The 22823-nt window shown below is 35.3% G+C and overlaps 1 protein-coding gene across 2 annotated transcripts in view; it reads right to left on the reverse strand.

The window, feature by feature from the left end:
- Nucleotides 1-2327: 2327 nt before the first annotated feature.
- LOC136030258 (3'(2'),5'-bisphosphate nucleotidase 1-like) overlaps nt 2328-22823 on the reverse strand; it is a 40045-nt gene continuing 19549 nt past the window's right edge. For both annotated transcript variants that reach the window (XM_065709102.1, XM_065709101.1), the window contains exons 3-6: nt 20045-20257; nt 16897-16945; nt 6227-6519; nt 2328-2645 (exon numbers count right to left, since the gene is read on the reverse strand). In XM_065709102.1, the coding sequence (XP_065565174.1) occupies nt 2382-2645; nt 6227-6519; nt 16897-16945; nt 20045-20257 (819 nt within the window). In that variant the 3' untranslated portion in view covers nt 2328-2381. The remainder of the gene's footprint in view (nt 2646-6226; nt 6520-16896; nt 16946-20044; nt 20258-22823) is intronic.

Consider the following 22823-nt stretch of genomic DNA (forward strand, 5'->3'; position numbering starts at 1 on the left):
AATTAGAATTTATATTAAGTTTTGGAGCAAGCAAAGCGCACAATGAATTAATTGAAGAGAAAGTTTAAAGAGTTACTGACTCTCAAACATAAATAAATACAGGACTGTAACCGGTTTAGATTAAAAGCCTGTTACTACTAGGGCTGGAGCAAATAAGGCTGATAAGGTTGCCACAGTGGGCATGAATATTAATATCGATCCTTATAAGAGACTACGTCGAACTCGAATCCTTCAGCCCTGAAGGAGAGTCATTACTACACTGTACTGTGGCAGCTTCTAAGATAAATATATCATTCATTTTGTTGGTTCTAAAACGTAATAATTATACGCGAAAACATATACGAATAATAATATTATATGGAAATAACAGTATATGAAATAATAGATGAAAATTTTGTTAAGATTTGGCGTGAAATTTTTTGGGCGATAGGATATAGCAAAGAACGAACTCAAGCCTATAGTAGCTGAAATATTAAGAGTAGTCCGGGTTGCAGCGGTATTATATAAATGATCGGTATTGTTCAACACTAGTGGGGACATTGGTGTCATGGGTTTAGAGATATTGAAACTCATTCAAGAAGAAATCACGGCATAGAGGAACTACATCCGGGTTGCAGCGGTAGCTAACAACCTAGTAAGTGACGATCACGTTCAATACTAAGAGATGTAATAGCCCATAATTCCTGAAAATAGCGTCATAATAGAACAAGAACTACATTATTAGAACCGCCTTGTCCGAAACCCCTATATAGGAAATTTACCGTCCCTTGGCTTGAATAACGAGGAAAAGCTATTGGCTAGAAAAAAAGATAAGTTGCTTAAACTACAATATTCTGCGGCATCTTTTTTCTTCTTTTCCTCCTCAGATAGCTTGGCACTGGAACATCGTATAAAGCTGTTTAATGGCTCATTTTAAAGGAAATTGCCACATCTAGTGCCTTTTGTAATTAATTTTTTTAATATAATCAATTTCTTACGAAATTGTAATAAAGGACGAACTCTAGCCCATAGTAACTTAAATATTTTATGTAAAGTAACAATAAAAGACACTAGTTAGCGTAGACTAGCCTAAACACTGAACGACTTAAGACTCAAAACAAACAAAAGAAATTTTTAAATTGCCACAAAAAAACATGAAACAATTATGTTTGTTTGATGTCAACTTCTGATTGAAATCAGTCTCTTCATTCATTTCATCACAGAATGCCTGAAACTTTAGCTCGAAGTAGGCGTTTTCATATGATATGAAATTTTTGAGAAATCGCATAATCTTAAAGGGGTCATTTTTACTCCGGACTTCTTTTTGAACAAAAATATGCACATTTTCTATTGAGTTTCACACAGTTTCTTAAGAATCAAGTGAACTCTAATACTTTTGCTCTGGAAGTTCAGCTCATTCGCTACCCGTAATATATACTCTGAAAAGAGATGCAGGCGAAGTTTGAAAGTTCCAAGTCCCTCATGGATACTTGTTGCAGTAAGGATATTTTAAGTGAGCAGGCTCTGGAAATAAATTCTCAGGGCATCCCACTGTTCCAGCAGCCTCTTGACTATTGCCAACGAGCCTGTCCAAGACGGATAGAGAATAGAGTGCCCGGTAACTTCGACGAATTTCTGGCACTGAAAAAATTCAAATTTTCTTTTCTGGACAAAATTATCCTCATTGGACAATTCTTTGGGATAATTGTCCCTTGCAACTAAATTGTAAACGTCATGGGCATAACTGAACGGTTTTGGGATCCAAGTCGTCGCATGCATTGACCGAACACAGAACGAATGAATGGCAAATACATCCAAATATAGCGAACCATTCCATACTTTTTTTAGAAGCGTAAAGAGCGGGGCGTCGAGGAGGAAAAGCCCCTTTCATATATGGAGTAATTTCTGTTCGTTTTAAGTTTTAATATCGCTCCTTACTTTCAGCTAAAAATAAACTGTTTTTTTTATTTAATTAAATATATAAATCCATGGCAATCCTTGCAATTTCCAATATCCATGACACGGGTCAAAAAATCCATGTAAACATGCCATAGCGGTGGCAAACCTGCTTTTAGGGCACAGAGCTTAGCACTCTTAGGCAACTCTTAAATTTTTTACAATAGAGCCGGAAAAGGTTGTCATACAACAAATTAACAACGAATTCGGCAGAAAACTAGAGAGACCCTTAAAAATGGTCGATCTTTTTGAGGGAAGGGGGATAAGTTACGTGCCTTTTTTTGCAATGTACACAACGACTTCTTTGAATTCATTACTCTGTAACTTACAAACTTAGACGACGCGATATTTGATACACTGTTGACTATGAATTATAACAAGCGCTTATACAATAATGTGTAAAATTTTTTTATTTCTTTCCCAAAAAAAAGAAGAAAAAATAGTGCTTATTTATTCCTAAATATGTCTTTTACATCATCTGGCAGTTTCGACAATATAGAAGCGTGAATCGTTGGAGTATGAGCCAAAATAGCACCACGAGAGCACATAGGATGTACTGAGGCTGCATAATTATAAGGATCTCCTAAAATATCCGTTACTTTTCCGCCTATTTCTGTAAGTATGGCTTCTGGTGCGCAAGTATCCCACCTTTTAAGACCAGGACTAGCATGCAAATAACAATGCGCCTTGCCTTCCAGCACCAGCATTGCCTATAAATAAAAGAAAAAAAAACTTATTTAATCTCAAAATGATAAAAAAGTTCAAAATGGACTTAGTTTATAGGCACTGAATAGCCCGATAACAAAATTTCTTGGCTATCAAAAAAAAACCAAAAAAAAACCCAAAAGCAAAAATGCAAACAACTGATGTTACCAGTAACATTTAATATAATCTTAGTTTCCTGTGTCAATTTATGAATCTTAGAATCCTTTGCAAAAGCTCCCACAATTTTTGCTGTTTTTGAATTGAAATTTGAATTGGAATAGCACTAGTATACCTGCCAGCATCAGTGAGTTGGACAGACTGTGACTGCGGAAACAATCAATCCTTCTGAGAGTCGCGTGTGCAAGGAAAAAAAGTGGCTAACACAGAGCTGCTACAAATAATAACAACATCATTTTATCCCACTATAAAAATACACAAAGAAAGCGGATAGTAATAGAATATACAAGAAAAAAAAAATAGCAGCAATTTACATGGAAAACATGGGATAAGACAACGAAAAAGTTGAAAATTGGAAGTAGAGATGGCCAGTTTTGGAGTTACACCCCGGGAATCAAATTTCTGCGTAATTTTTCTATTGTTATACCATGGTGGCAGAAAAGACATAAGATAAAATGCACATTTCATAAAATTTCTATCACAAGCCCCGAAAGGCTGAATTCAAATTTGGGGATCAAAAAACTACAAACAGGGAAAAAAATAAAAACAAAATAGAGCAAAAGATTGAAAAAACAAGTAAAACTAGTTCTAATATGGATATCCCACTTCAAATTAGAAGGAATATTGTGATGTCAAGTAATATAGCGGACACAGAAACTTCCATAGTGATAAGATTAAGAAAAAGGGGTGAATGTTTAAGGAAACTTATCGGCATTATCATGTATTTTGATATGTTTACTCTCATGTCTAAGTCCGAGGCATCATGTGCAATGTCACTGAGGATGCTCAGAGGGTTACTAATTAAATTTCTATGAAAGACAAATTTTCATCTGTCAGGAAATTCCTTAGCGAGGCTGTTCATCATAACTGTAAAAAGGACGGGATCTATGATAGTACCTCGGACTACTCAATTATGGACAGGGAGGGGACTGGAATAATGATTCGGACATATGAATACTTGAGATCAATTGGATAAGAAGGAGGTAACCAATTTCCCCAGAAAAGAGTTAGTATTAAATTCAGTGACGACGTTCTTAATTAATATATTGTGGTTTACAAAGTTAAATACTTTTTAAGGGTCGATGGAAAGTAAAGTAAGATATAGCATAAATCTCAAGTATAAAAAAAACTGAGAGAAGAACTCGAATATCTTTTTCCTTGGAAATTATTAACAAACCAGGTAAAACGAAGTGACCCTAAATTATTCGTAATGAAGATCTTCAACAATATGACGAATTCAATTGGAAGTGTAGAAAAACATGACAGATAGGTGGTGAAATAGAAAAAGTCTAATCATTAAAAAAGAGGAACTCCGTCATCCGCGTCAGTTAGGTACGATACATTTGCATTTCCCCAAAAAACAAGCATAGGGAAGATCATCCAATTTAATAGGCATCCACAGTTTAGACTTGGGAGGGAATAGGACTCCCCTCTGTCTCACGCCTTTCCTTACACAAATTAGAAATTTTAAACAAAGACCATCGCCCGTTACTAGACGAAGAAAAGAATTCTAATACTAATATTAATGCTTCACGAGTCAAATAAATGAGAAATTGATGCCGCTGGATGTGAATAAAGAATGGACTGTAAAAATGAGTCAAAGCCTTTTGATAGACAAAGGACAAAAATATTCATACGATAAGCAAATTTCGTAGCTTGATCCAAAAGACAAGAAAAAACCTTATGGGCGTGCTGACGAACAAGTCGGTTCCGAAGTCCAAACTGATTTCAGTCAAATAACTATCCAAAAGCATTCATAGAAAAATCATCTGTAATTCATTTAACTAATTACCCTTAGCATTTGGAAGCGCTCGCGTTCCAGAACCATGCTTGCCACTGTTACTATTATGATTTTCAAGCTTCTTTCAACTGCAGAAAAATGCCATACGCCTTGGCTATTCTACTTTTACATCTTCACTGCGTTTACCATCTTTAATGATAATGCAACCCTGGTAAGTGAATCTGTCCACTTGAGGATTTTCTCGTTACCTAATATCACCTATTCTCCCTAATTCTTTTCTTGTCTAGGCCACTTCGTTTTTTAACATTAATTTTCAAACCTATTTTTGAATATGTGCTCTCAGAACCTCTAAAGATTAACTAATCTCACTAGTATCTTTATCCAATCTATTCAAATCATCTGCATAATTTAAGTCTCGGTAGTTTTATCTCCCTATTTGATACCATGTGTTTCTTGGACCAAGTCCATCAAATACCATGTGTTTCTTAGGACCAAGTCCATCCAAATATTCCATATGAACAGGGATAGGACATAAATTTGCTAAGATTCCACACTGAACCAACAACTAGTCTTACTTCCTACTTTAACCACAGCAATATCATTCTCGTACATAGCACTTAGCACTTTAATATACTTATCTGGTACACACTACAAGGGCACTACCTACACCAAAACTTTTCTATCAACTGAATTAAAAGCCTGTTCACAATCTATAAAACTAAAGCCTAAGGGGGTCTCACAACTACTACTACTAGCAACTCACTGCAGCACCAGGCTACCTGAGGCCAACACAGCTACTCACCCCCTTCCCTATCTGAATCTTTCAAAGCTCTCCTCTTTACACCCTACCAGGAATTTCCAATTTCCCTTAAGTCTTTCCTTGCGACCTCCCCGCGTTCAGGGACAACCTGTTTCGCATTTGACCCTAGATGGTTGGCTGACAAGGACAATCTCCTCAGAACTTGTCCTAGCCATCTCAATCTTTCTCTCATTATAGCCCTAGAAAGCGGGAATCAGCCATATTTTTCGTAAAACTTACTGTTTGAAAGTTTGAAGTTGTTAATCTAAGAGTGAAAATTGGATCGACGCATCTTCTCCCCTTCCTAAAATCACACTGTTCATCTTTATAATTTTATCTTCAACATCTCTTAGTCTGTTAAGTACAATCATGCGAATAAGTTTCTTTCCTAAGGAAATCAAGCTAGTGCCTCTGTAATGACCACACTCGCTTTTCATCTTTTTTATAAAGGTATTTCATTAAGGTTTAGATCACTAGTTGGAACAGAGTTATCCTGAAGGTTTCCAAACACAAGAGATTGCCAGAGTCCGTGGGTTTAACCTGACGGTCAAAGATAAAAGCAAAAATACATTTCAAAACCAACCAAATCTTGGGCTAGTAACAAAATATAAAATCACGTTCTTGGCTGAGAAAAGAAGAAATATCCATATCCACAATTTTCAGTAATTTCTCTCTAATAAACAGCAATCTATATTTACTTATTGGACCAGATGCAAAAAAATTAGGCAGGAACATAGATCAATCATATAAATAATTAAACGGACATTGATTATCATAATACCATAGACAGACATGCATATACTACATACCAAATACGCTAAAAACTACCCATGACATTCACACAATCAATATGATTAAATTCTTAATACCTTCGCACCAGCTCCACTATGGCTTATTAATGTCGTTGCGCCTGTACTCTCCAAGGCTTTTTGTGTCGTGACACTTTTGTGAGATTTCGTACCAGCGATAATCAGTTCATTTTCTGGAGGGCTTTTAGCTTCAAAACCACCATAGCCTAAACCTCGGATTGCCCATAAAGTCCTACCAGCTGATAGGTTAGGATCCCCTTTGATAGCCTTATAGAAAGGCTGGTGGATTACACCTCCGATAGGTCGGTCCTTATAGGCAACACCAATTAATACTGTTACGTGATCCACGGCACCTAGAATTAGTGAGAAAAGAAAATGTCTATTCCTTAACAACCCTAAGAAGCAATGAGCTTGCTAAGAGCACCATCAAATTCCTCTCCACTCTCCCCTCCTATTATTGAAGAGATTAACCGATCTATTTTCTTTGCTGAATAATTGGATAGCATTTTTATAGCTGACATTTGGCATTGCTAATTTACATCTGGGCATAAAACATAAAAATGACAAGTTTTTTTTTAATCAGTAAAATAAAGTATGAAAGTATGCAGTTTGGAGAGCCAAAAATGAACACATCAAGCACATTCAGCACATTATATGCCTGTTTTAAACGTGTGATTACAAGATCTGTCATCAAATCAAAACTGAAAACTACTGGTATTTTACAAGCCTTTGTTTTGAATTACATCTCTCAAGAACCCATAATTTTCAGTATTATATTTTCCCAAAAATGGCGACTTGTCAATTTTTAGAGTGACGCTGGTAAAAGACATACAGGTACAAATTCATCCTTAAAGCGGTGTTTTCACTACAAACGACTTCTTTTTCTCAGTCAAGATCACCATTTCATGTTTTGTTACTGGATCAAGAGTTGGTTGGCTTTTAAATGTAGCCTATTTCTGCTTTTATCTACCCACAGGCTTGACAATCCCTTATCTTGGGAATCCCTTGGATCACTACCGTTTCAACAGATTATTGAATTATGCATCTTAGCAGCAGTTTTACAAGGACTCTATTTAAGAAGAAAATTCTGTGATGTAGGATATGAGAGTGAGCCAAAATTAACCCTGAGATCACACCTGTGTGTCAAAGATTCTGCGACCTTCGTTGCTGCGACAAAGCTGGGGCATGCATACCCACGACGTTCACATTGGATGATACGAATAAACAATGAAATTACAAATCCTAATAGAAGAAAGAAAGGATTAATTTTTTGTGTTTACCTTTTCTTGCAAAAATTACTTTTATTTCATCTGATTCTATTTTATGTGTTTTATTGCCGCTCTGTCGGCAACATGAAAATATTTTCACGCATGTAACACCATGAACTCAAGACCTGGTCAGTTCCCTGATTTTCTGTTTTAAAAATTCTGGTTTTACAATTTGGTTGTTTCCTAAAATCCACATTGAAAAAATAAGAAAGTATAAAATGAAGTTTTGGTCGCATGAATTTAGTAAAAATTCAGCCACCATGTTAGAATAATATCAGAACATATTGACAAGGATAAATACGTTAACCGTGGACAAAATGTTGTTACACGTCACAAAACCGTGCTTTTTTCATGAAAACCCGTCAGTGGGATCTTGAGGCTAGAAAAATTCTAGGGATCTAGTTGCAGTACACTGCCTAAATTAAATGTATTATTTTAAGATAAGATTTATTCATCACGAAACACATACAATATTACATTTTACTATTTCCCCAAAGGCTCTTTGGCCTGTAAAAAAGGGGAAAATGAACGAGCCACTTACTCAGAGAAGAAAAAAAATAATCACTTACTCACAGAGAGAAGAGCAAAAAGGAGAAGAGAGGAAAGTATAAATAAAATGAAAAATATAGAAAACAAAACTAAATAGACTAATAGATTGAACAGACTAAATTAATTATGTAGATCTGTAGATAAAATAGACTCCAATGAAATAATCAGGAAATATATATGCATACATACACGCATATACACATATAAAAAGAGATAAAATAATTTCTAAGAAGCCAATGAATTTTTAATAATTTTTTTGAACAAACCGAATGAGTGGCACCTTCGAGCTGATTCGGGCAACTTATTCCATACAATATAACTCGCAATTAAAGGATTAAAGTCTGACTTTACACAAGGAGTAAAAGGAACTTGAATATGATTTTCGGTATTGCGAAGATTATAATTATTCTGATCAGAGGTGAAAGATGGCTGAACACTTAGGGGACGGGGGAGGTCACCATGAAGCTGAGAAAAAATAAAACATGCACACGAAAGAATATACAGTGACTCGAGATCAAGTAATGGGATAACTCTTGAACGGTTAGTTTCCTTAATGAGGTTCCTAGCTTTATTATAAACCTTAGAAAGTGGTTTTAACAGTGAAGGAAAGGTTGACATCCATACTATTGGACAGTAGGAAACGTAAGATCGGATCAAGGAGTGAAAAAGGATTTCCAAAATTGATCCAGGGAAAATATGTTTGAGTTTCCTTAAAATACCGAGACTCCTGCATATCTTCATTTTAATCAAATCAACGTGACGCTCGAAAGACAAGTTTTCATCAACAAGAATGCCAAAAAAACGAACATATCGATCTTTAGATCTGTGAATTATCCCATTTGGCTGATGAATTTCTGATAACTTGGGATAAACCTGAGAAACATGCGAAAATATCAAAAAATTGGATTTTGAATAATTTAGGGTAAGAAAATTAGCATCAAGCCATGAAATTACTCTCTCAAACAAGTATTCCAAGTTTAATCGAAGCTCGGATTCACAGTTCCCCGAAGTGCCGAGTGTGCTATCATCAGCAAAACAAACAAGGACATCAGAAGATTGTGAACTATAGCTGGTACTATGGGCAAGGGATGGTTTAGGATGGCAGAGTCTACAGCAATGAATAGGTTTCTGCTTTTTACTGCGTAAAAAAGATCATTTATATAAATCAAAAATAGCACTGGCCCTAAAACTGATCCCTGAGGGACGCCAAAATTCACTTGTGATTGACAGAAATTAAATTGTGGATTGACAGAAATTGACCTATCATTAAAATAAGATTGAAACCAAGAAAATACATTACCCCTAATGCCAAAATGAGACATCTTCGATAGAAGAATTTCATGGGTTAAGGAATCGAATGCCTTGCGAATATCCAGGAATATAGCAGCCGGAATTAATCCCAAATCCAATTCAGAATGTATAAAATTCAAAAGGGTCATACAGGCATGCTCAGTGGAGTGCTTCATTCGGAAACCAAATAGAAAATCATGAAGAAACTCTTTAGATTTTAGAAATTTAAGCAGACGAGAAAGCATAGCCTTTTCGAAGATTTTACAAAATACTGATAAAATTGAAATTGGTCGATAATTTGCTGGATCATTTCTTGGTCCACCTTTATACAGAACAATAATCCGAGCACGCTTGAGAGGATCTGGAAAAACCCCATATTTAAATGAAAGATTAACAAGTTTTGTAAGAGGCACAACTATTGAAGGAAGAATAGATTTAACTACCTTAGTAGGAATAGAATCTGGCCCAGATGAAGATGAGTCTTTCAAGCCATTAACAATTTTAGTAATTTCAATTTCTGTTACTGGCTCTAGAAACATAGACTTAACACAAGACGGCCCGAGGTAAGATCTAAAGTCCGGCTTAGACCGAGATAAAGTAGCTGTGGAAGCGATATTATTACCAATACTAGCGAAAAATGAAGTAAATGCTTCTTGGACATTAAGCTCACCCTCTACAGTCTCGTCACCAATGACCAGACTCATAGGTAGAGCTATATTGAGAACCAGGTTTAAGCACATAATTTATTACCTTCCAAGTTTTACGAATATCCTTATTACACACAGCAAAATTATTTAGATAATAGAGAGATTTGGCTTTCCTACACAAGCAATTATATATATTCCGGTAAATCTTGAATTGACAAAGACGAATAGCACTCGTTGAAAGTGTAGCGCATTTATAATACCTCCAGATATTATTTTTCCTTCTCCAGCTTTTGAGAAGTCCGGATGTCATCCATGGGTTTAGAGGAATAATCCTTTTAGACCTACGATTAGAAGGTAGTACTTTACAAATATTAAGAATAGCCTCTTTTATGGTTCCATAAAACGACTCAAATAAACAAGAAAAATCCTTGTTATTATCAAATAAGCTCCACGAATTTTTTGCTAATTTAGAACCAAGAAGAGATAACTCATTCTCACCAAACCTAATAGAATAGGAATCAAACACTTGAGCCCGGTTATTCCTTCCCCGATTAAAACTGAACCGAGAATATATGGGAAAATGATCGGAGATATCAGTAACTAAAATTGAGTTTTTCTTCAAGCAAAGCGTAGAGAAGATATTGTCAATCAAAGAAGCTGTAACATTAGTTACTCGTGTGGGGATGGATGTAGTTGGTAGAGTTCCTGCGGCAAGCATGGTTGAAAGAAAATCAACTGAAGCCGAAGAATTTGAATCCATCAAATTTATATTAAAGTCACCCATTATGATTAACTGACACGGACGTTTCAATATTAAGTCAAGTATTTCCTCAAGATTCCGAAGAAACAACGAAACCGCGCCACTAGGAGAACGATAAATATTGCCTATGATTAGATCAATACCATTAACTCTAATTTCTATAAATTGTGACTCAAAGATACCTTCAAAATTCCTTGATAAGTCATCCCGTAAGCAATAATGCAAATTACTAGATATATAAATGGCAAGACCTCCTTTAGCCATCTTGCAGCGGTTTATATGTTCCATTTTGTAGCCATGGATATCCAATAGCATTTCGTTGCCAGAATCCAAAAATGTCTCGCACAAACCAACAACATCAGGCTGTCCATCCGAAACAATTTGTCTTAAATTATCTATTGACGAGGAAAGACCCTGAATGTTAAGCTGAAGTGCAGTCAGAGAATAATTTCCTTTGGTAACCTCCTCTCCCCTCAATTCCGAAACATATTTACTATTACAAACAGGGTTTATATTAGTCAGGTTTTGATTAACCTGACCCACAGAATTATTCACAATACTAATTAGATCAAAAAGATTATTTTCAAGCTCGCAAAGGCGTCTTTTACTGCCTTTGTGAATTATATTTTACTGCCTTTGTGAATTTTCAAGCTCGCAAAGGCGTATTTTACTGCCTTTGTGAATTATCTTCAACCAAATGAAAATCTGACTGAACTTTACATCCCCCATAACATTACAGGTGGATTCAGGTGGGTGCACCCCCACCCCCCTTAACGTAGTGATGGATTTGGGGTTGGGACCGCTTGCTCTGGCTAGCGGTGGGACAAAAGTTTTTTTTTAATTGGTTTTTAATAGTTGAGTTATCTGTAAGTTTTTAATTGTTAAGACTGTTTCCTTTTGCAGATTAAATGAAAAAAACAAGTTTTTCAACCGAAAGTAAGGAGCGACATTAAAACTCAAAAGGAACAGAAATTACTCCGTATATTAAATGTGTTTTTCCCTCCTCAACGCCCGGTCTTTACGCTAAAGTTTCACTCTTTCTCTCAACTTTACTTTTTAAAACAGTGAGAAACTTTAGCGTAAAGAGCGGGAAAGCCCGTTGAGGAGGGAAAAGCCCCTTTAATATACGGAGTAATTTCTGTTCGTTTTGAGTTCTAATACCGGTCCTTACTTTCAGTTAAAAAACTTGTTTTTTTTCATTTAATTTCTGAAAAGTTTTAAATTAATACATCTTTTGATTTTGGCTGTCCACACATGAATAACTAAAACGAAATTTGCATATTAATTATTTGGCTAAATGTCTTTCTCTTAGTTTTGATCGGAAGATTTTGAGAAAAAAGGAGGTGGGGAGGAGGCCTATTTGCCCTCCAATCTTTTGGTTACTTAAAAAGGCAACTAGAACTTTTAATTTTATAAAAAAATTTAATTAGTAGAAAATATACGTAACTTACGAATTAACTTACGTAACGAACTTCTATATTTCTATATTTTTATTACGTATATGAGGGGGTTCGCCCCCTCCTTAATACATCGCTCTTTTACGCTAAAGCTGAAATTTTGTCCCAATTCTTTAAGAATGACCCCTGAATCACAAAGGCCGTAGAATAAATAGTTGAAATTACTAAAAATACTTTACCGTAAAGAGCGAGGTATTTAGGAGGAGAAGAACCCTACATATTGCACTAGAACTTTGAATTTCCGTTAGAATGAGCCCTCTCATAACATTCTAGCACCACTGGGTCCATACGATCACCCTTGAAAAGAAAACAAATAAGCACGCACCCGTGATCGGTGTTCTGGCAAAAAATACGAAATTCCACATTTTTGTATATAGGAGCTTGAAACTTCTACAGTATGGTTCTATGATACGCTGAATGCGATGGTGTGATTTTCGTTACGATTCTATGACTTTTAGGGGGTGTTTCCCCCTATTTTCCAAAACGAGGCAAATTTTCTCAGGCTTAACAGGCTGGTTTTGATGGGTATGCCTAAATTTGATTAAACTTATGTAATTAAAATCATCACAAAAATCTGATTCCTTTGATGTATCTATTAGTATCAAAATACCGTTTTCTAGAGTTTCGTTTTCTATTGAGCCGGGTCGCTCCTAACTACAGTTTGTTACCACGAACTGTTCAACAGTTCGTTACCACGAACTGTTTGACAAGTTTGAAACAAAGTTTCAGTTACTTTGTGTGATCTCTATTAGATTTTACTGATGGCTCATACTGCCTAAAAGTATTTATTAAATTTAGATTTATCAAGGGAATATGTCCGTATTACCACAAAAGCCAACTGGGAGACTAAAATCTCATTTCGTAACAACAAGGAGGAGAAACTTAAAACCCTAACTTCTTTAGGCTGTCGAAATGATATTTCAGGATTGTGCTGTCACAACGAGGCGGAAAAAAATTATATTTAAACTACTTTTTACGGTCAAAAATTTGTTTTCAGGTCTTTTTATGGCACAGAGACGAAGAAATTGACATCTTTATTTTTTTTTTTTGGCTGTCATAAAATTTGGGTTTGCTTTTTTTTGCGAAGCAGGGTGGTTTTTAGCACATTATTGTTTTTTAGATAATTTATATAATAGAAAGTAAATGTCTAGTAATTCCCCAAGAAATACTCATTAAATTTTTTTATTGGGAGGCGTTCAATCGCCCTAACGCTCACTGGAAGCGAATTCTATACAGAAAGGCCAAGATACTTCAAAGCAAAACCAGATCTCACAGTACTTTCTATATCCACAACCAAGTAATCACAACTTCTTGTATCATGATCATGAGCAGAACTTCTGAAACGTTAATTCTCATTAACAGTTTTTGGGACTAGATTATGCACAAAATTAAACTAAAGAGAAGCGCGCAAAGAGCACTATTAGAAATGCAAAGATATTAGTAATTCACGTTGTGGATTTCGGTGAGGAAATGGTGGCCACTTTACTGCTTATTTCCATCTAATTAAAGCTTCGCGTTATATGACATATCGCCTCCTCTGTTCATCTTAAAACACTAAAATAAAGGCCAAAGTCTTTAGAAACATCTGAACATTAATAAAGGTTCGTATAAGTATACACTTAAAACTAAGTATATGAGTAGAAATACTCCTTCAAAGGTCGGAATAATCTTTTAAGATAACTAGATTTTTGAAAAATTGTTAATAAAAGAAGGCAAATAATTACGTGTTTAATTTTTTTTTCTAGCCGGTTTAGATGGGTCTCAGAATTCTCAGTTTAGATCAGCAGAATAGCATTTTGCTTTAACATTTATACACGAAATGATGAAAAAGTGAAAATTCACACAACTTGAGTTAACCATGGAAGCAGAATGCAACTACAGCATTACTTCAGAATTTCTCACCTTCTCAACACCAACCAGTCTCAAAATATAGCTACGTTTTTGTATAGGGGTTGCATATATTTGTCCATAAAATTGTATAAACTGCTATTTATACAGCTCAGGATGTTTTTACTTATTTTGATACATGCCATCCAATCTTGTTTGCACGAATAGTTGTTAGTAAATCAAAATTAACAGGACAATTCTCTTGCTTAATGCTAAAGAATTTCTTTCCAAAAGAATTTCTTAATGTTTAATGCTAAAAGAATTTCAAATTTGTATTTTTGTGCTCAACAAACATGTTGAGATTTAAACGTTGAAATTGAATACCTAAAATCTCAAGATTAAAACAAAACTAATTAGAAATCTACCACAGCTTGAAACCCTGAGAATTAAATCGCCAATCTATACCTATCAAATACAACTCGTATACTTAGTTTGAAGCACATACCTACATGCATCTTTATTAGAGTTCATATTTTTCCTACGATTTTTGACTTTATTCGAATGTCTTAGGATGAATAGAAGAAGAAATTCTAACGGAGAGCTCTAAAATAACAGGGCTCTAGACTGACAGGACAAGCCATTATAAACGTTCACCTAAATATTGAGTTAGACATCGACCGTGTAATAAATAGATATATCAGGAGTAGGAATAAAGGAATAGATTTTTCCTTATGATATTGTGAGTTCTATAATTTAAGCAAATATATCAAACTTCTAAAAGTGGAAAAATTCGCTATGTTGTTATTAAAAGTGAAATTTTGATTAGTAAATTTTTGAGACTTTGTCCGAGTTGAAACTGTTTATTAAAACTATATTTAAAAAAATAGTGAGGGTTTTAAGTTAATGCTTTATTGCTTATATTTAAAACCCTCGTTTTAAATGTATTTCTATCTCTTCTTTCTATTTTCTTGCTACACCCCTAAACGAACTAGAATTTAATACTTAATACATCTTTTACGAATATACAAGTTGTATCTTAATCCTCATTTCCTACTCTTCATTGCTATCATAATTACTAAGCGATGCGATAAGGTTAGACGACATGCTAAACCGGTTGGCCTATACGAACAGTCACATTGAATAAATGACCCCAAAAGATTGTTCAAGACCAATTTTTTGACAGTACAAAGCTTAATTCACTCGCTATAGTGGTACGAAGTGCAAAGGCGAAAAATTATGCAGAAAATATTAAACATATTTTTTTTAACCAATGATGAAGAGCTTTTTATTTTTTTAGGGTGAGGTGGTTTTCATAACTTACTATTTTTGTATAAATATTTTTACACCATTTTAATTTCAACAGATTTATTAGGACTTTAACCCAGACCAGATTTTAGATTAAATTTATGACCCTACTACCTACCTACGACGCATAATTGTAGAGGTTCCTTTTAAATTGCTTGTATTTGTTTGTTCGCAAGATTATCGAAACCACCTATTATGCGTCACCCGCTAAGAAAAATCCTGGATCCACCCCTACACAACATGCACTAAAAGCTTCAACTTAATGCCTTTAGCCATTCCTTAAATTTTGCAAAAATGCCCTTTTGACAACCTTTTGGTTAGTTCAACATTCCCTTCAAAATGTCCTGGTAGTTGTAAGTTAACAATCTTAGCCATTTCTGAGTTATTGCAGATTCACCCTTTCGACAACACACATATCGTCTTTTCATTAAGATTAACATCCTGTTTAACACTCCTTTAAAGTTTCAACCTGAAACCCTTAGCTGTTGCAGAGATATTGCACATATGTCCTTCTGACAACAAAAATACACTTAGTGTTTTGATTCATTTCGACATTTCCCGAAACACGCCCTGAAAGTTCCACCTTAATACCCTTAGCTACTCCTGAGATATTGCGGATATCCTAATCCACAATCCCTTTGACATCCTAAATGGATATCGACTTTTGATTTATTTTTACATCCACCTCAAGCATGTCACGAAAATTTCAACTTAATACCCTCAGCTGTTCCCAAGATATTGCAAATACTCGCTTTGGATACCCTGCATGCAAACAGCTCGTTTGGATTCAGTAAATTTTTCCTCAATATTCCCTGAAATTTCACTTCAAAACCCTTAGCCTTTTCAGACACAATCAGGATCAAGCATTCTCCCTTTCCCAATAATAAATTCTACGTGTAAATGGACAGCTTGCATAATTTACAATCATTGCCGATGGGCTATGGGGTCGTGTCTTCCTCGCAGACATGAATAATAGGGTTTTAGACTATTTTGAACAAAATGCCTGTCTAAAAATTTTAATCAATCTTGAGCAGGGGGCAGCTGAAAAGGCAAGGGAGAGGGCTGTTTATCCTCCAACTACTTGTGAATCTTACAAAGGCACTAGAATATTCAATTTCCAATCGAATGAGCCCATCCGAAGTTTCTATGACAACTCTTTTCATAAAAAGTGGCCTGGTGAAAAAAAAAATATCAAACCCATGTTGTCTTTACTTGTCTTTTGTTGCCTTATCTTTAGCGCTATTGCACTATCTATGATTAGCCACACAACTCCAACTTTAGTTAGAATTATACGGGGTCGCTTCACTGACGTAAAAATTGGTAAACAAATTAAACCATGATTAATGATCTACTAAGCTAAATTCTGCACTAGATATGAATTAAAGCACATCTTGGAACAATTAAAAAAAAAAAAAAAAAAAAAAAAAAAAAAAAAAAAAAAAAAAAAAAAAAAAAAAAAAAAAAAAATTACAACCCACAACTAGGATTAATGTAATTTTTGTATGTTGCGTTAACCTAAAGCTTTTGAAAGATTCACTGAGTGATAAGACTAGAGAGTAGAAATAATTTGAAGTTTTTGAGATGTAAGTTGGTGTAAAATGTGAACATGGTTTGGATCTAAACTTACCCCATGTGAATTCAGTTGTACCATCAAGTGGATCAACCCAGACTGTGAGCTGTAAGAACAAAAAGTATGTACACAAGGATTTAAAATTCAAACTAGCTGAACATATTTTTTTATATAGTTAAAGGTCTTACATACAATAAAATGTAGCTTAACGAATAGGAAAGTGACAATAATCTTATTACTAAATAAACACATTTCTTTAAAGCAATGAGGTATCAACAAATGCAAAAACAGTAGGCGACAAAAATTCGGCGAAACTTCTTATGGAATAGTTAAAGGTTCCGAGGTATATTTCAAGAAGTTTACAATTGTTCCTTTGAGATAATATTTCGATTTATGGCTGAACAAAAATGCGTACCTCAAGATGATGTATTTAGATTTGCGTCCAATTTTTTCGAATATTTTGAGTTAACAGACGAAAAGCAGAGCTGGAATCCAATCGATACCCATTCAAGTGAAAGGGATTATTTAGAATATTAATGAGTTTTTTACACCCGAACTAGGTTTACTGGGATTATGTATTTTCACATGATCAGCAAGTGAGGATTGAGAAGAGCAGCATGCCATATTGTAGTTTTAATGATAAAAAACTTGACGAAAAAAAGGGTGTTATTTTTTTCACACTGAAAAAAAAAAAAATGTTTCATAGTTTAAGAAGTAAATGCTAATCTTTTATGGAAAAGTATATAGATAAGGAGTCCCCCACACCCATATCCATATTTATAAGAAGGACCAAGCTCTAGCAAAATATACTTATATATAATTATTATCTTATTTTGACACTCCACTCCTTCCAGTGTCAAATCATCCAACATCCCTCCTTTGATGACTCCGACTTGTGCCAAACAAGACTGCATTAGTCTAGGTTGACGTTGGAAGATTTAAAAATATCTATTCTTTTAATAAATGACATCTTATCTGAGATAAATTACAGTAGAGTAAACAAGTAAAATAATTAGTTAAAATTGACTGTGTGTTCAGATTGATGTGTCTCTCGTCTGTTATTATATATTTTCTCTCAGTTTAATCGTATGGAACGCATGGTAATGGAAATGTGCAAGAGCTTGGTCGACCGCAAAGTACAAGTAATAGTTCCATTGTTATTCAAGGAAACAGATCAGAAGATAGTCCAGCTCCCCTTTAACGCCCATGTACCCATCAGACAGCCTCGGAGTCCTCTTTGGAACTGGATACGAATCTCAAGATGGCCATTTTAATCAAAACAGTCGAAACGTTTAAAATGTGCCTCCAGGGGTGATATGATGAGCGCATTTCAAGGTATATTGCTCGTATACCAGATAATTCACAGTTACATTTTGATAGAATGGTGGGCATGCTACATCTTGTTGAAATTAGTCATACACGAATTTCTGAACTGTATGAATGGATCGCTTACCTCGCCATCACTTATACAGATAACTACTTATTTCGACCCACGATTACTGGGGATTAATAAAGGAATAAAGCATAATTAAAACTGCAGTGCAACTATCCGAAATTAAAATATACTAAGCAAATGTTTCACAAATGATGTTTCAATTCTGTCAAAGTAGGTAGTTAAGGACATCTGAACTATTTATTTACAAATTTAAGGCTAGAATTTTGGCGTATAAACATCCTAAATTAACGCACGTTAAGCAAATACTTCGCATGTAGAGTTTGATTTTCAACAAAGTTGGTTTGAACGCTTTTTGAGCTTTGCGATGATACATCGAAGGCTAATATTGCACTGAACAAGTCCAAAATAAAATCTCAGTAAATAGCCCACATATTTCACGAATGGTGTTTGATTTCCACCGTAGTAAGTATTTACAGATTTCTAAACTTGCTCACAAATCTAATGCTAATGCTGTAATACAGAACACCAAAAGTAGGTAAGTACTTGTTTACATTGATATCGTTTGGTTTTTACTAAAGTAAAAATAACCACGACTTCCTCCATCACAAGTACAATCACTAATCACAGCCTCCAATCCTTGCCGATAAAGCTACTCCCACTGTGACTCTTCCGACCCAAAACCCCAACCTGACTGCTACTACTACATTTCTGCAGTAAATATTAAACAACTGCTATTATATTTTAAAGAAAAACAACCCGAGTTTACTTTGATTAAATAAACTATCAAGTGAAAAAATTCATTGAAATATGAAAATAGATTTGTTACTGATTGATGCCATATGCTATTTATTTTTATTTCTACACTATAATTAATTGTGAAACAGATTCTTAAGAATTACAAAAAAATACTTGATACACAGACGTATATTTTTTTTCATTGTTTTTTTTCTTCAACACCAGCGGATTACTGGGCCATCTTAGGGACACTGAAATGCGTACCGTCTGAGATTCTAGGAACAGGTGTTCTATTCCCCCATTCCATCAAGGCGGAGGTCATTTTCTGGTTGATCTTATGTAGAATGACCCCCAATAAAATGCTTTTACGTAGCTTCAAAAATCTAACTGAAAGAGCCTAAGGAACTGGGTTTAAAATAGAAGTTTGTCCTTCCCTTGGCAAATCCTTAGCCAAGCACTAATTGAAAAGCTCATAGTTTGAAGTAAAACAAAAAACTTTATGGTCCATGATTTTGGCGATAGACTAAAGTTTCTTTGGTTGAAAGTTTCTCTCAATTTCAAAGAGCTCTGGTGTTACCCAAATGGGTAATTAAAACTGTGAACGAATCGAGAAGCAAGTTTTGAGCTTCTGATCAGCGCTAACTCGAACTTGCTCTTAGGTTTTGGGTGGAGTTGAGTCAAACCAACCTTGACTTAAATAGGGGTTCAGTTAAATAGGGTTAAGTTGCACGGGGGTTCAGTTAAACGAGGGTTCAGTCAAAAGGGGTTCAGTTTAACAAGGGTGAAGTTTAACGAGGGTTCAGTTAGATAGATTTCAGTTGCACGGGGGTTGAGTTACACGGGGGATCAGTTAAACGGTCGTTTAGTTGCATCTTAGGTTTGCTGGCGACGGTTCAGTTGCACGGAGTTCAGTTACACGAGGGTTTAGTTGCGCACACACCTCAAACATGCCCTCCCCCTCTCACGAGTGGATTATTAGTTCGTAAGTAGAGATAAAAACTAGAAACAAATTCTACGTGAATTCGATAGTTAGCAGAACAGCTAGATTGAACATCAGTGATCAATCATGTTTACCTCTTCTTCTTTAATAGTTTCTAGCTCTGGAGTCGGCTTCAAACTTAAAATTTCTTCCGAAATCCAATTCCCAGTTAAGTTAGGTTCTAATTTAATATCATCCTCTTCACCGACTATTTTGAGCTTAGGAAAGTCTCTGGTTAAGACAGAGATTATTAACTTTTGGGCTTGACGGTCCGCTTCTGTTTGAGGATCATTCTCTCCTCCGGTTCCCTGGAAAAAAAATTATTAGCATTTACTTATTCTAAGAAATTTTGAGTAAAGCACATTAAGGAAGGCTTTTGAAAAGCTCACCACGGTTATTCAGTGTTTCCGAAACCCAAAACCACGAAGACCAGAACAGAATAGCTCTTTTTATATCTTTAATTGAAATGATAATAATAGCTACCGAATAATAATAATAAAAATCGACAATATAGAACCGTAAAAGGATTGTTCACATGTGGTTAGGACTTGAAAACTCTAAATGTACAAAAACTGTTAAAGTAAAACACACTAACTCAGTGGGTCCTTGAATTCCAGTCTTATAGTGAATTATTTTTTTTATTACATTTAACACTTTAACACTTGGAAAAATACGTAAATAAAACATTACATTTACTTTATACTGATATTTTTTGTTTTATTTTATATATATATATATACATATTTTTTTTTATTTAACAAAATTTCCAGATACCTTGCTACTCTACAAATAAACTGAGGCAACGTACTATTTAAGACACCTGGAAGTATGAACTCATTATTTCCAAATATCCCCTCCCTTATCGTAGAGACCCCCTGGAACCAGCTTAAGCAATACACTAAATAATCGTCTTTAACTCTGCAAAGCGGGCAAGTATATATAACAAACCTCTCCAATAACCTCGTATGATTTTTATCTTTCTTTTCAAGTCTAATTAAATGCTAATGATACCTCATCTTAGCAAGAGCGCTAACACTGAAATATACACTCCCGCTGCAACTCTCTAATAGCCTCCGATGATTTTTAAATAACTTTTGAAATTTTTAACGTTTAATTTTAAATACTCATGATGCCTCATCTTAGCAAGAGCCTTAAAACAGATAGGCACGCTCCTGTCCCAACTCTGTAATCATCTCCTATGATTTTTCTTTCGAGTCGAAGTTTACCTTTCCTTTTAAATACACCCACTGATGGAACTAAAAGTAGCAATAAGGCCAACAGAGGATGATTGTACAAGCAAAACTCAATCCATCAATCCCCATATCCGAAATTCCATCGCAAATGATTCAAAACAAGAAACTCAAAGTGCCAAACACTAGATTCACGAGACTCCAAAATGCCTTAAATAGAAACTTCAACCACCCGACCCAACCTAAAAGCCATGTCCCACCCACGCAAACCAAAGAAAACGCAGCCTAATCAGCACATTCAATTCAACATAAGAAATGCAAACAAGTCAACACGAGAAAGTCAGAATAGCCAAGCGATATCAAGGGCATCTCAACCAAGCCAAAACCATAAAAAATAACCAAGGAGCATTCAAGAAAAAGAGCTAAGATCTAATATGGCACTTGTGACGAGGTCAGAAGAGCCAAGAGCCCATAGGGCATGAGTTATAGCAAAATTCTAAGAATCAATAGATTGATTTAAAAGGAAAAATCAGAGGCTTCATACCGGTCAGGATTGAAAATAAGAGCTCTGAAACACGAGGTCCTTCACATATCAAAATTCATTAAGATCCGATCACCCATTCGTACGTTAAAAATACCTCATTTTTTCCTAATTTTTCTTCTCTCTTTAGCCCCCCAGATGGTCGAATCGGGGAAAACAACTTTATCAATTCAATTTTTGCAGGTCCCTGACACGCCTACCAATTTTTATCGTCTTAGCACGTCCAGAAGCACCGAACTCGCCAAAGCACTCGACCCCCTAACTCCCCCAGAGAGAGTGTATCCAGTCCAGTTACGTCAATTTCGTATCTACGACAGTTGTTTATTCTACCCACCAAATTTCATCCTAATCTCTCCACTCTAAGGGTTTTCCAAGATTTCCGGTTTCTCCCTCCAACTCCCCCCAATGTCACCAGATCCTGTCAGGATTTAAAGTAAGAACTCTGATACACGAGGTCCTTCCAAAATCAAATTTCATTAGGATCCAATCACCCGTCCGTAAGTTAAAAATACCTAATTTTTTCCGAATTACCGTATTAGACCCCCCACCCTCCCAAACTCGTCCAAAAAGAGTGGATCCGGTCCGGTTATATAAATCACATATCTAGGACTTCCCACCAAGTTTCATCTTGATCTCTCCACTCTAAGCGTTTTCCACAATTTCCAGTTTCCCCCTCCCACAACTCCCCCCAATGACACTGGATCCGGTCGGGATTTAAAATAAAAGGTCAAAGTTACGAGGTCCTTCTAAATATCAAATTTCATTAAGACACAAATCAAAACAGAATATATTGACACGCATTACTCAACATAGGAAATATAGAAAACTCGTCACGCTTAACTCAAAGTACCAGATACGCCCCAAATTAACTTAACAGACTTACTTACATGATTGAATTCTTGTCAATATTAATACACCCATATTACCTTGAAGCTACTCTTGTGAATAAACGTGTTCTATCTTTGAACCTTGGTAAATAAACAAACACGCCAACAATTGGACCCAGTCAACTCAAAATAGAACACTCAGCGGAGATGTTATAACTGAGTCAACTCAAGACAACATTCGCAAACAACTAGACACATGAACATCAACACTGCCATTAGATCTACAACTTTATTGTCTTTTATGCTTTATTTGCTT

This window comes from Artemia franciscana, chromosome 8 (genome assembly GCF_032884065.1).
Source record: "Artemia franciscana chromosome 8, ASM3288406v1, whole genome shotgun sequence".
NCBI lineage: Eukaryota > Metazoa > Arthropoda > Branchiopoda > Anostraca > Artemiidae > Artemia > Artemia franciscana.